We start from the raw sequence: 12,916 nt of genomic DNA on the forward strand, positions 1-12,916 counted from the left end.
AAATCGAAATCAATGAGAATCTCCTGTTCGTCGAAGAACCAATCAAAATCATGGACAGGGAGGTGAAGCGTACTAAACAAAGTCGCATCCCGATCGTGAAGGTACGGTGGAACGCAAAGCGTGGGCCAGAATTCACGTGGGAACGCGAAGATCAAATGAAGCAGAAGTACCCTCACCTATTCTAGCAATTCTCAAATCTAGCTTTCAAACAGAATTTCGGGACGAAATTCCCTCTAACGGGGGGATGATGTCACAACTGTAAATTTTGAGCCATGTAATCTATACATTCAAGTTAATGTGAATCAAAAACTTCAATCAAATACAACATGCTAGAACTACAAATAGTCATCAAACAATTGGAGACCCTAGAAGTTCTTATTAAGTCTAATTTAGGCTAGAACTTCCTTATTGGATCCAAATGGGCCAATAAGCTTCCAATTAGACTATCATGGGCTTAGAACCCTAATTGGGCTCTAATTGGACTCACACTTATTTATTTTAACATTTTGGGCCATATTGGGCCTAGAATTAAATAAATTAAAAGCCTTGATACATGAATAACCTAAACTAGTCCAATAAAAATATAAAAATCCTACTACATTCTTTTAGACTAAAAACATACCTAAGGCTAACTCTAATATTGGGCTTAGGAGCAAAAGGCCCAAATTTCTTTTTTTTCCTCCATGTTTCGGCCCAATACCCAAGCCCAAGAGGATTTGAAGATAGTTGACTTAAGCATGCCACCTCATCTTTACCCATAGGATATCCAAGCAACATCTCATGCTTCCATGCAAGCATCACTTCAAAAATCACTTCTTTCTCTTCCTCTCTCTCACTCTCGGCCATACACACTTACACACACCAAAAATATCTCAAATTCTCTCTAGATTCACTCAAGAACACTCTCTTCTTCCCTCTCCAAAATCTCGAAAATTTGGAAGCATTCAAGAAGGTTCTTCCACAAAATTCTTCATCTAAGGTAAGATCATGCATAGATCTATGGTTTAAATTCTTTTGTTATCAAACATCTCTTCCTAATCCATGCAAAAATCATGATCTTGCACTCTAGAAACCCCCATAATCTCGAAAAGTTCATCAAGGAGTGCAAAGGCCAAAAATCACTTCATTTCTTCCATATTTTCTTCAAGAACCGAAACTACCCCCTAAGGTGAGCTTCATACCCCCTATTTTCTGTTTTTTTTATGAGTTTTGTGGGGGGGGGGGGGGAATACAAGTGAAAGTGTAGATCTATATGTGTTTTGTATGCCTTGTATGATTTCCATGCTTATATGTATGCTTTTATGTGTTTTTATGTTGGATCTAGCCTTAAAACCCCTCAAACCGAGATATAACTTATGTTTTATGATCTTAGCTTCAAATATATTTCTACACATAAAGTGTTTCAAGAAAAATGGCTAAGTGGGTTAGTAATAATTTTCTTTGGGTTAAAAACACAAATTTTGGGCCAAAAATGTGAAAAAAATACAAAATTAAGGGCCCAAATTGACATTTCACAGATTCTGATGGATGAAGTGTGCCAAAACAGTTTCCATAAAATTATTTCTGGAATTATACTCAATTAGAGGATTAAAAACATAAATTTCAAGCTTAATGGGCTAAAAATGACATTTTCGGCCCAATGAGGCCCATTATGCGAATTTTTCTGTTTTGGAGGGTCAAAACTGTGAATTTCTGTAAAACAGTGGACTATAAGTGTCCCAAATCCTTTTCAAAGGTTTAAAATGCTTTTTAAATTTAAAAAGGACCAAAGTTGCAAAAATTTTCCAATTTGGGCCAAAATTGTCAAAGTTGCGAAAATAAGGGACTAAAACCGAGAAAACTGCATTTTCAGGGTCTTAAACTGTTTTCTATGAAAAATATGCTGAAAAATATTAATTTCAATAATTTTTGGTGTTAAAATGTCAAGAAAAATAGTTTAAGGACCAAACCGGGAAGTATTTAATAAAAAGGGTTGAAAATGTAAATTTTACAAATAATGAGGGGCTGAAAACAGGAATATTTCAAGGCTAATTCAATATACACAATTTGATTAAATAATGGCATCGCGGCTATCGACGAAATTCAATACACTACAATACCAAAAGTCGTTGTTAAACGAATTGGTTCGGTCTCGAACCAATAAAATCCGAAAACTACTAACACTACGACGCTATGACACTACGACACTACGATTCATACAACTAACGATTTGGAATTCACTATACATACGAGTGTGCATAGACGTCTACGCACCATCTTCGGGCCCCAAAAGTGTAAAATCTTGTTCGTTGAGCCTAGCTAGCCCAATGACCTGATCTTAAGGCCCGAAGACCTCTATCTTACGAAGTGTTGGGTTTTACCAATCCGACACGACGTAACCGGACTTTCAATGGCTGTAGACTACTGGTCCCCAAGGGTCCTTTAGTGTCGCCAGTGGAGTCTGCCTTTTTGTGAGGCGGGTTTGGGACCCCTCGTACACTATATCCCCAACCGGTTAATGGAGTCACCGGGGTCTTCGTGACCTCTTTCTCTTCGGATGTGGGACTACACCTAGTCAGGGCGATTGGATAACGCGATTAGTACTGACGACGCCTTCGGGTTCGTTAGTATAACTATAAACTGGGCGTTTGTGTAACGCGGGTTTGTAGTAAATAATCCTGCTCGAGAACCTTCCAACGTCGCCAGTGACTGACACTATGCGCTATGCAATGATTTCAATGTAACTTCATGTAATATAAGAAATTAGGAAAACATCGGGTTTTCCTAGGGTTTTGTTTTAATACATACAGATTCAAAACGCATACAACCTTGATGAACAAATTTTCTTTAAGTATAGAAACAAACAAGCATACCTATGGATCTTCACAACATTTTCAAAAGCTTTTCTGTTAAGAAAATATCGGATTTTCTGGTGGTTTTCAAACAATACAAAACATTGGATTTCAAACACTACTTATGAACTCACCAACATTTCATATGTTGACGATTTTCAAACTACTTGTATTCTCAGGGAACCAGTGAGTCAAGGGAAATCCTATTCAGTGACGGATGCGGTTTATTTTTGTATGAATTGAACGAATTAATTTTTGGGGAATGTAATGTTTAAACAATGTATGATATGTAAACGCTACTGGTTGTACTATGTTAATGAATGGTGACGAATGTTGTTATGTTTCATATATATTCAATGTTATGGTATTCAATTGAGTCACGACAACCCCCGGACGTTTCCGCCGTCTGGTTCGGGGGTGTGACACTAACTGACCCCCGAAAGACAACCAAGTCAACTCTGGTCAAAGTCAAAGTCCTGGTCAAAGTCAACCTTCCAGGTCAACCCTACTCGCCGAGTCACCCTATTGACTCGCCAAATTCATATGTTCAGAGTTCTTCCATTCGCGTCTCGACTCACCGAGTCAGTCCATGACTCGCCGAGTCTACCGATTTCCGAGTCCTGACCTGTCCAACTCACCGAGTCTCCACTCGACTCACTGATTCGAGTCTCAACTCGAAGGGTTTGGGGGTTTCGCGACCTGACTCGCCGAGTCCAAGAACATACTCGCCGAGTCCAAGACAACCTTCAACAGACTCGCCGAGTTGTTCATCCAACTCGTCGAGTTCCTACCCAGCTTCATCTGACTCGACGAGCTGTTCATCCCACTCGTCGAGTTCCTCCTCATCTTCATGCTACTCGCCGAGTCCACTCAAAGGACTTGCCGAGTCCATTCAGATGTCTATACATGCAAATGACTTTTGAGTCATGCATGGACTCCAAACTGTAGATCTACCCTTCCCAAGCCTATTCCTCACGTAAAGTTGCAAACTTTACGTGTAGAGAAGGAGATTTAGGCAAAATACACCATAAACTAGGGTTTAAGGCAAGGAGGCTCCATAATCAACTCAAGGGCTGAAACTTTATGCTTCTCAAGACCATAATATGCTTGGATCTGAAGTAGCAACTCCAGATTCGGCTTCTAACTCAAATGGATGACTATCCATGGCTTAAAAAGCCCCAAATCTCACAACCATAGAAAATCTAAAGGAAAGAAACGACTTATTACCTTCAATAACTCAGAAAGGTTCCACAAACTCCAGATCTAAGGCCAATCCTTGAGGCTTCAATGATTTCCCTCTTTCTTCTTCCTTCAATTCACCCAAAAATGACTTGGAAGCTTGAATGCACAACAATGGGGGCTTAGGGTTCGTTTTCTGTATGAGGGAGGCTCTAAGGAACCCTAATGGAGAGAATAAGGAGCTTAAATAGCGCCCAAAGTCCCGAATTTAGGGTTTTCCTCGAACAGACCTGACTCGCCGAGTCTCTTTGGCTGACTCGCCGAGTCGGTCACTTACTCCTCGACCCGGATCCCGCTTGGACTCGCCGAGTCCCCCTTTAAAGTTAGGGTTTTCTTTCATTTCTTGGCCTTCAAAATTTTGGGTGTTACACCCACTTACTCCTCGACCCAGATCCCGCTTGGACTCGCCGAGTCCCCCTTTAAAGTTAGGGTTTTCTTTCCTTTCTTGGCCTTCAAAATTTTGGGTGTTACACTTTTCGATGATGGTGAGATAGGGGATGGGAATAATGAGTCTAAGAGGAAGAATAAGGGTATCAGAAGGTTATTAGAGGTAATATATATTTTTTTCTCTTTTTAGATAGTTTTAATTAAAAAAAATATAAAAAAAATTTAAAAACTTACAAAAGTAATTTCGTACCCACAAGAGACCAATTCCGATAGAAAACCACAAGGACCTTCAGACTAAAAAAATTAAAAAGTTAAACTTAATATTCTAAAAAACTATAATGACGATTGTGGAGATTTGTCGACATGATAAATATGAAGATAAAATATAATAACTTAAATACGAAGATAAAATATAATCAAGTCAAATCATATACCATAACTTTATAAAGTAAATATTACCTAATAAAGTATATACAAATATGTTAAAATAAACCATATTTTCAAACTAAAGAATTTTATGTAAAATGAGATTTATAATGATTATTATATGAAAGAAAAATGGAAAAGAGCCCGCCCATATAATACATCTCTTCGGATTTCAAGTCATTTTCAAATTTCTGTTTCTTCAACCTCCGTTCTCTTCCCCTTCCCCTTTTAGAACCCTAATTGATTGTACTCTACTCTTCATGTAAACAATCCAAAATCAATTCCGGAAAACACCCTATTCCTCACACATTTTTAGCTCCACGCACCATAATCAGGGATAAATCTGAACTCCATTGCAGAGTTCTTCTAAAATCTGTTGTTTTGGTTCAAAGTGCTAATGTCCGATTCAACCGAGTTTCCATCTGTATCACCAACAACAGAACCAGATTTAGAATCTCGGAAGATACTTGGACCTGCAGGAAATAGAGTCAAGGTTAAAGAAGAAGAGAAGGAGAGCTTGAAGAAGAAGGATGTGTTGGAGAAAAAGCCAAAGAGGCCCACCATCAGATTACAGAAGATGACTCCTCAAATTGTTGTTCGAAAGAATAATGACTCACTAGACAGTTCATGTTCTTTGAAATCTTCTTCTTCAAGTGGTAGTTCTGTGAAAATTCCGAGCGTCAAACGAAAAGAGAAACATGATAGCAACAGTTTGAAGATGGAAGGAGAAGAATCTCCGATGATGACATTATCTCTTCCGTTTAAACGATGTGATTGGATCACCAAATTTTCTGGTATGAAATTTTATTTTGAAATGTCGTTACTACTTATTTCCCTATGCGTATCCAGTTTTTAAACGATTCATGAAAATTGATTCATAAAAATCACACTGACAATTTTTGTTGGATCTGTAAAAGATTAGACCCAATTCATGGTTATTATATTACATAATATTCAAACAGAATACAAGCTTAATTACTTTCCTACTGTTCTCTTTTTAGATCCACTTCATGTTTCATTCCATGATGAAGAATGGGGAGTTCCAGTTCATGAAGACAAAAAACTATTTGAGCTTCTTGTTTTGTCACAAGTATCTGCAGAACTCACATGGCCCGAAATTCTTTACAAGAGAGATAAATTCAGGTAAACATTTTAAAAATATCATTCATTCATGAATCATGACCTCTTAGCCTCTTAGATGTTACTAACACCTAAATCCATTTTACTTACAGAAAGTTTTTTGAAGATTTCAATCCGTCATCCATTGCTAAGTTCCCTGAGGACAGATTATTGTCAACCAGGTCAAACGGTGGTGCCCTTTTGCTATCCGAACAAAAACTACGCGCCATTGTAGGAAATGCTGTTGCTTTGCTTAAGGTACTAAATATGAAATTGTCTATTAATGGGATAACTATGTACAAATCTCAAATGGGTTGGTTGAAAATTACGTCTTTGCCCCTAGGGTGTAGAGCGATCGGTTTTTGAGTGGTATATTTACACTCTTTTGAAATTTATCGAGTCAACGTGTATTTTTTTTGGTGATTGGGCCTAGATTGCTTATGGATGGGTTGCTTCTTGAAAATTTTGGGCTTCGTAGGCCCAATTTCTTTTCTTTAGTGAAAAGTTCAACATGCTAATGCATAAGTAAAAAATAAAACATTTATATATAACTTACCAGATTAATTCTAATATTTTACAGATCCAACAAGAATTTGGATCCTTTAGTGGATACTGTTGGCGTTTCCTGAACAACAAGCCAATAAAAAACGTATTTCGTTATGCGCGTCAAATACCTGCAAAAACACCAAAATCCGAACTCATAAGCAAGGATTTAATGAGGAGAGGATTTCGTTGTGTGGGCCCTACAATAATCTACTCATTTATGCAAATATCTGGTATGGTCAACGATCATCTTGTATCATGTTTTAGATACATGGAGTGCGTTAACATTGTCAAAAGGAGTCCAAAGCCCAAAGCTAAACAAGAAACCAAAATCATGAAAGATACTAATCTTTCCTATGAGTGAATATAATGCTTGATGCTAACATAGGTAATTTAACGGTGATATTTCTTGTAGTGTTGTGTGTTGTTTTAGTGGTATCAAGATTAAGAATGTTCATATTAGAAAGTGGGTGTTTTTGTGGTTTGTTGTTTGTAATAGTAATGTTTGGTTTGTTTTGTTTATGTTTGTGTTCTTGAGAAGGTTCTTAGGTTGATTGAATTATTTGGGGTTGTATGAATAAAATATGCTCAACTGTTTTGCCTGATTGGGCAACATGTTTGTGTCTCTTGTCTGGTGAACATGAGGGTCTATTATATATATATATATATATATATATATATATATATATATATATATATATATATATATATATATATATATATATATATATATATATATATATATATATATATATATATATATATATATATATATATATATATATATATAGGGTGAGGTTTAATAGAGAACCATAATTAACCAAGGAACCAATATTTTTTTCAACTTTTAGAACTTATTTTTTATCAAAAAAAAAAAAAAAAACTAAAAATACAGAAATTCATAACTTTTTATCCTTTCTCCAATAATATAAAATTCGATTTTTTTTACGTCAAATTCACAATGTGAATTTTCGAAAATTCACACGGTGAATTCGAAAAATATTTTCCACATTCACAATGTTAATATATGAATTTAGATATTTTTAGATTTTTTTTTCGATAAAGAATAAGCTCTATAAATTGAAAAAAAAAAATTGGTTTTTTGAAAAACCCATAATTATGGTTCTCTATTGAACTTATATATATATATATATATATATATATATATATATATATATATATATATATATATATATATATATATATATATATATATATATATATATATATATATATATATATATATATATAAGCGTTATAAAACTTGGCCAAGTATTTGGAATCGGAAATGAGTCGAGGCATTTTTCTAAAAACCGGTTAAAAAACTCGGAATTGGTTGAACTCGGGTCCAACTTGGTTAAACTCGGAGCAAATCAATAGTTTTTTGGACAAAACAGTAGATAAAACCTCCAAAATAGTAGATTAAAAAAAACCGTAGTTTTTTGGACAAAACAGTAGATAAAACCCCCAAAATAGTATAATAAATAAAAAAAAAACGTAGCTTTTTTCCAAACACCGTAGACTACGGTTTGGGAAACCGTAGGTTTATAATACTTACGGTTTTGTATGGCAAAATGAATTTTTTTTTATTTTTTTATAGAAAACGCGAAACAGTAGACGAAATGTCGAAACAGTAGACGAATCTCGAAACCTACGGTTTCGTAGGCTATTTTTGGTCATTTACTAATTTTTGGCTAAAAATTGCTAATTACCTTCTTAATTTGGCTAGATTAGTAATTACCCATTCTTTTAGGCCTTCATTTTTTCCAACAGAATATATATATATATATATATATATATATATATATATATATATATATATATATATATATATATATATATATAAATGTTTTCAACAAATATTGTGTGCATATATGAACCAATCAGAATTTAGCACAAATTAAATTTTTAAATAAATCAATAAGGGTAAATTAATAATATTGCATGTATATTAAACAAATTCCAAAATTAAAATCAAATCAAATCCCTATAAAATTGCAATTAGTTTTTTAAACCCTACAAAAACCATTGTCAACGTCCTCCTTCCTCAAAGATTTTTCTCTAATGTCAAGCGCATTTCTTCATTTTCGATCCTGTCGTCATTCAGTTCTTCCTTGATCAAGGAACACCGTGATAAGAAGATCAGCACCACAATTGGATGGAGTAATTACTCTTACAGAATGGATAGGAAGACGACTCTGGATGTCTGTGCCGCCGCCGCCTCCCTCGCTGCACAACCTCTGGAAAATGCCGATGCCTTAATTGACTCGGTCGAGACTTTCATCTTTGATTGTGATGGTACCTTTTTATGTTTCTCTTGCTAAAGTCGCTTGCTTGATTATTAACTTGTGACTCGTAAGAGTTATTGAATAACATTAAACTCGTTTCAAGGAAGGATTAGTTTGCGTCATTCTGACCTAATTTAGTTTAGTTGGAATAATTTTAGAGAATTTTGTAGGACAGTGATGAAATTTCCCTCCAACTTTCTTTTGATTTATGTTCTATCTTCATTTTTATGCACCAGAGGTTTATACGCTTGCAACAATGAGTTGTCTGTTTTGACATAGATACACTAAACATTGGTGACAAGAAAAAAACATTCTGTTAGAATAAATTAAAAGTCTTTAATGTCTAACATATTCTATTAGAATTTATAGTTTTATTCTTTTAGAATATACTAGAAGTTTTAGTATTTTAAAGTTGATTATATTTTCTTTTGTGGATATAGATTTTGAAAAAGCTGCCAATGATGTAGAAAAAGGAGAAAACATGAAGAACGAAATTAATCTAGCAGAATGTATTTTTCCAGAATGTATAAAGTGTTTTTTAACAATAATATTTTTTCAGAATGGATTAGTGTTTTTGTTAGAATTGATGTTTTTATTTTTATTTTTTTTAGTCATTCTTAGTTTTAATCTTTAAGAATAAATGTAATTCTTAAACCATTATTAATCATTTATTTTCAGAATGTAATAGTTGTTTAGTCTTATTATTTACAAATTAATGTAATTAATGATTCTTAAAAACTAAAGTCTGTATTCTTTAGAAAATGTTATTCTTGATAACATGTTGTATAATTATTTAAGCATGTTAATTATAAAAAATATAATGAATGAACCATATTCTGCAAGAATAAAATCGAAAATATATTTACTAGTTTATGTTTGACTCTCTGTCATTTTGACATAATAAAATCGGTTAGTATTAGAAATTATAATAGAATTAAATTTGAATTAATTTAAAAAATTCATATTTAAAAAAAGAAAATTAATTATCGCTTAAAATCCAAAAATTTCCTTTTTTAATATAGGTTAATTGACCAAAACACCATTCTGCTAAAATTTGTGTGATTATATGGTACATATTATCCAATTGTAATATCGTAGACCCTCAGATCATGACCATTGATTTTATTCATGCATTGATCCAGAATTGTGCTTACGGACACACAATAGATGTAAGAAACAAAACAACCCAGCCCTATATATATATATATATATATATATATATATATATATATATATATATATATATATATATATATATATAAGTGAATATACGTTTGTATATAAGATTAGATACCTATTACTTAAAACTATGTAGTTTTGATTAGTGGGTTAATTTGCGAAATAAAAAAAGTAAGTAGTTTCCTTAATCGTGATCACATTCCTATTCGAATCATTCCATCATCAAGAAATCAGAAGTATCTTAAAACGAATTGACAGATACTAGAATCGAAATTCAGGGAGTTCAACAAAAGCTGCAATTCATAAAGAATCGAAATCAAAAAAATTACAATTCACAAGGAATCAAAATCATCCTTTTTTTTTCCCGTTTAGACCACTTTCAAGTAAGCACGTCGCCCGAAACTATATAGTTTGTTTTGTGTATTTGATTAGTAAATTTGTATTTTTTATTATCAATTGGAATTAATTGCAATTCACAAGGAATCAAAATCATCCCCTGTTTTTTTTCCTGAGTGCGGTCCCTAATGCTGATATTTTTATTTTGGCTGAAGACATATGCTAAAAACAGTTTGATTGGTTTTGAATAATTGAAGATGAAAATCCATAAACGAATTGATATGATTATTAAAGAGCTAACTTTATGGTACCTCCTGAAGTCTCTCTTTTGGGTTAACTTGGATGAACTTGATCAAACTTATTGGAAACAATGAATAATTGAAGATAAAAAGCAACAAACAAATTGATATGATTATTAAAGTTTTCAGAATTTAATATTCAAGATTATTGTTTACAATGTTCTTTATTACCTGATGAATCTTTATTTGTTTCGGGATTTTAAAAGTGACATTGTTGTTTTTGGACATTGTCATTGGCTGTTATTGTGTCTTTTTATGTATAATGTTTCCATTATATTCAATATAAAACAATTTGGTGTTAATATTTTATTTGGAAATATACATCGTTGTCTATTGCAGGCCATAATGAGTGAAGCCGAAGCAACTAATCAAGCTATAGAACCATATATAACCGAAGATACTGACACAAATGATTATGCAGAAGCAACATATGAATGTGAAAAACTAAATAGTATCGATGTGAACGTTGAATTTGACGAAGATGAAGTTAACGATGAAAGTATACTGGGAAAGGTTTTTGATACACCCGATGATGCCTATACATTTTATAATGATTATTCATTTTTACATGGATTTGGTATACGTAGAGATGACACAATTAAAAATCCTAAAACAAATGAGTTTTTTCGAAAGATATATGTATGCAACAAAGAAGGTTTCAAAAGGATGGACAAAAATGATTCAAGTGAAAATGAGAAAAAACGTCGTAGAGATGTTAGAACCGGATGTCAAGCAAAGCTTCGAATAACAAGACATGAGGATGGGAAATGGTTGGTGGACTCATTTAATGACACACACAATCACGAATTGACCATGACACCTACGAAGGTGATGAAGCATCGATCTCATAGCAGTTTCCACCGTTCAATAGAAGGTAAATCTCTTGTGGTGCCATTTGGTCAAGCAGGGTTGAAACCTTCTCAGATTAAAAAGGTTGTTAATATAATGAAAACCTCAAATGTAGCTGATGTTACTTCAAAGCAATGTGTCGATGTCTTATTTGAGCAACGAAAACAACATAAAGGAAAGGAGTTCTATGGACTTATAAAACATTTTCAAGATAAAATATTAGTTGATAGTGACTGGTATTTTGTTGTGGATTTGTCTGATGATGAGTATCCTAGAAATATCTTTTGGGCTGATGGTAGATTAAGAGATGCTTATACAAAATTCAGAGATGTTGTTGTGTTTGATGTCACTTATATGACTAACAAGTTCAAGATGCCTTTTGCTCCATTTACTGGGGTGAATCATCATAGGCAGTCTATACTTTTTGGTGGAGCATCGCTTGAAAATGAAAAGGAAGAGACATTTGAATGGTTATTGGAACATTTCTTTAAATGTATGTTTAACAAGTATCCAAAGGCAATTATAACAGATCAAGACAAAGCAATGGGAAATGCAATAAAAAAAGTGTTTCTGAAGACTCGACATCGTTTTTGTTCATGGCATATCATGAAGCATGAAACTGAGCACCTTCGATCGTATGTTTCCCATTACATTGATTTTCAAGAAACACACAAACAATGGGTAAATTGTGACACCATTGAACAATTTGAAGCAACATGGGAAGTTATGCGTAGTAAGTATGAACTAGAAAGCAATAGTTGGATTAGTGACATGTATAACCTACGTATACATTGGGCTAAACCCTTCTGGAAGGATACTTTCTTTGCTGGTATGACAACAACTGGATGAAGTGAGAGTATCAACTCATTTTTTGATGGATTTGTTAATTCGAGGACCATGTTGAATGAATTTTTTGTACAATACGACAAAGCAGTTGAGTCTCGAAGGGCTGCTGAAGAAGATGAAGACTTCAAGACTATGAACTCAAGGCCGGTTCTTTCTTCAGTGCATCCAATCGAAGCAAAAGCAGGTCAATGTTATACTAGAAAGATGTTTGATAATTTCAAAAAAGAATGGACTAAAGCTATTACCAATTTGATTCTTTAGACTATAGGAAAAACTACAGAAGAAAGCACATACCGAGTTGGGCAATTAGATGTTGATAAAAAAAATATTTGCGCATTGTTACCTTTCATTCTTTGGATCAAGTCAGCGTCACATCTTCATGTGCTAAGTATGAGACAAATGAGATTTTATGCAAACATAGCCTATATGTGATGAAGAAGAAACATGTTAAAAAACTCCCGAGTCACTATATTTTACCACGATGGACCCTTAATGCTAGGTACAAACTGGGTAGTGCTAGTATCAGACTCGGAGAAATGAATAATGAAAATGGAGTTAGTGCCTGCACACTATG

General features: G+C 33.7%; 2 protein-coding genes across 2 annotated transcripts; both read left to right on the forward strand.

Annotated features, from left to right (window-relative positions):
• Window positions 1-5,065: 5,065 nt before the first annotated feature.
• LOC111913811 (uncharacterized) lies at window positions 5,066-7,160 on the forward strand. Its single transcript, XM_023909526.3, has 4 exons — window positions 5,066-5,677; window positions 5,885-6,026; window positions 6,116-6,260; window positions 6,583-7,160. The coding sequence occupies exons 1-4, from the start codon at window positions 5,281-5,283 to the stop codon at window positions 6,907-6,909; spliced, it is 1,011 nt and encodes a 336-aa protein (XP_023765294.1). The 5' UTR covers window positions 5,066-5,280; the 3' UTR covers window positions 6,910-7,160.
• A 1,565-nt stretch (window positions 7,161-8,725) lies between these two features.
• Window positions 8,726-12,603, forward strand: LOC111913795 (protein FAR1-RELATED SEQUENCE 5-like). The gene is made up of 5 exons (XM_023909506.1): window positions 8,726-8,843; window positions 9,274-9,342; window positions 10,149-10,183; window positions 10,987-12,325; window positions 12,431-12,603. Exons 1-5 carry the CDS (start codon window positions 8,726-8,728, stop codon window positions 12,601-12,603), a joined length of 1,734 nt encoding a protein of 577 aa, XP_023765274.1.
• The last annotated feature ends 313 nt before the right edge of the window (window positions 12,604-12,916 follow it).

The sequence above is a fragment of the Lactuca sativa genome, chromosome 4, assembly GCF_002870075.4.
Source record: "Lactuca sativa cultivar Salinas chromosome 4, Lsat_Salinas_v11, whole genome shotgun sequence".
Classification (NCBI taxonomy): domain Eukaryota; kingdom Viridiplantae; phylum Streptophyta; class Magnoliopsida; order Asterales; family Asteraceae; genus Lactuca; species Lactuca sativa.

Excerpts from the sequence above, each read along its gene's own strand:
- LOC111913795 (XM_023909506.1), top strand. The coding sequence starts at position 8,726 with ATGGATAGGAAGACGACTCTGGATGTCTGTGCCGCCGCCGCCTCCCTC. Across the intron at positions 9,343-10,148 it reads CGAAATTAATCTAGCAGAAT|TTTTGATTAGTGGGTTAATT; the intron begins GTATTTTTCCAG and ends AAAACTATGTAG. Across the intron at positions 10,184-10,986 it reads TAATTTGCGAAATAAAAAAA|GCCATAATGAGTGAAGCCGA; the intron begins GTAAGTAGTTTC and ends TGTCTATTGCAG.
- LOC111913811 (XM_023909526.3), top strand. The coding sequence starts at position 5,281 with ATGTCCGATTCAACCGAGTTTCCATCTGTATCACCAACAACAGAACCA. Across the intron at positions 5,678-5,884 it reads TTGGATCACCAAATTTTCTG|ATCCACTTCATGTTTCATTC; the intron begins GTATGAAATTTT and ends TTCTCTTTTTAG. Across the intron at positions 6,027-6,115 it reads TACAAGAGAGATAAATTCAG|AAAGTTTTTTGAAGATTTCA; the intron begins GTAAACATTTTA and ends TTTTACTTACAG.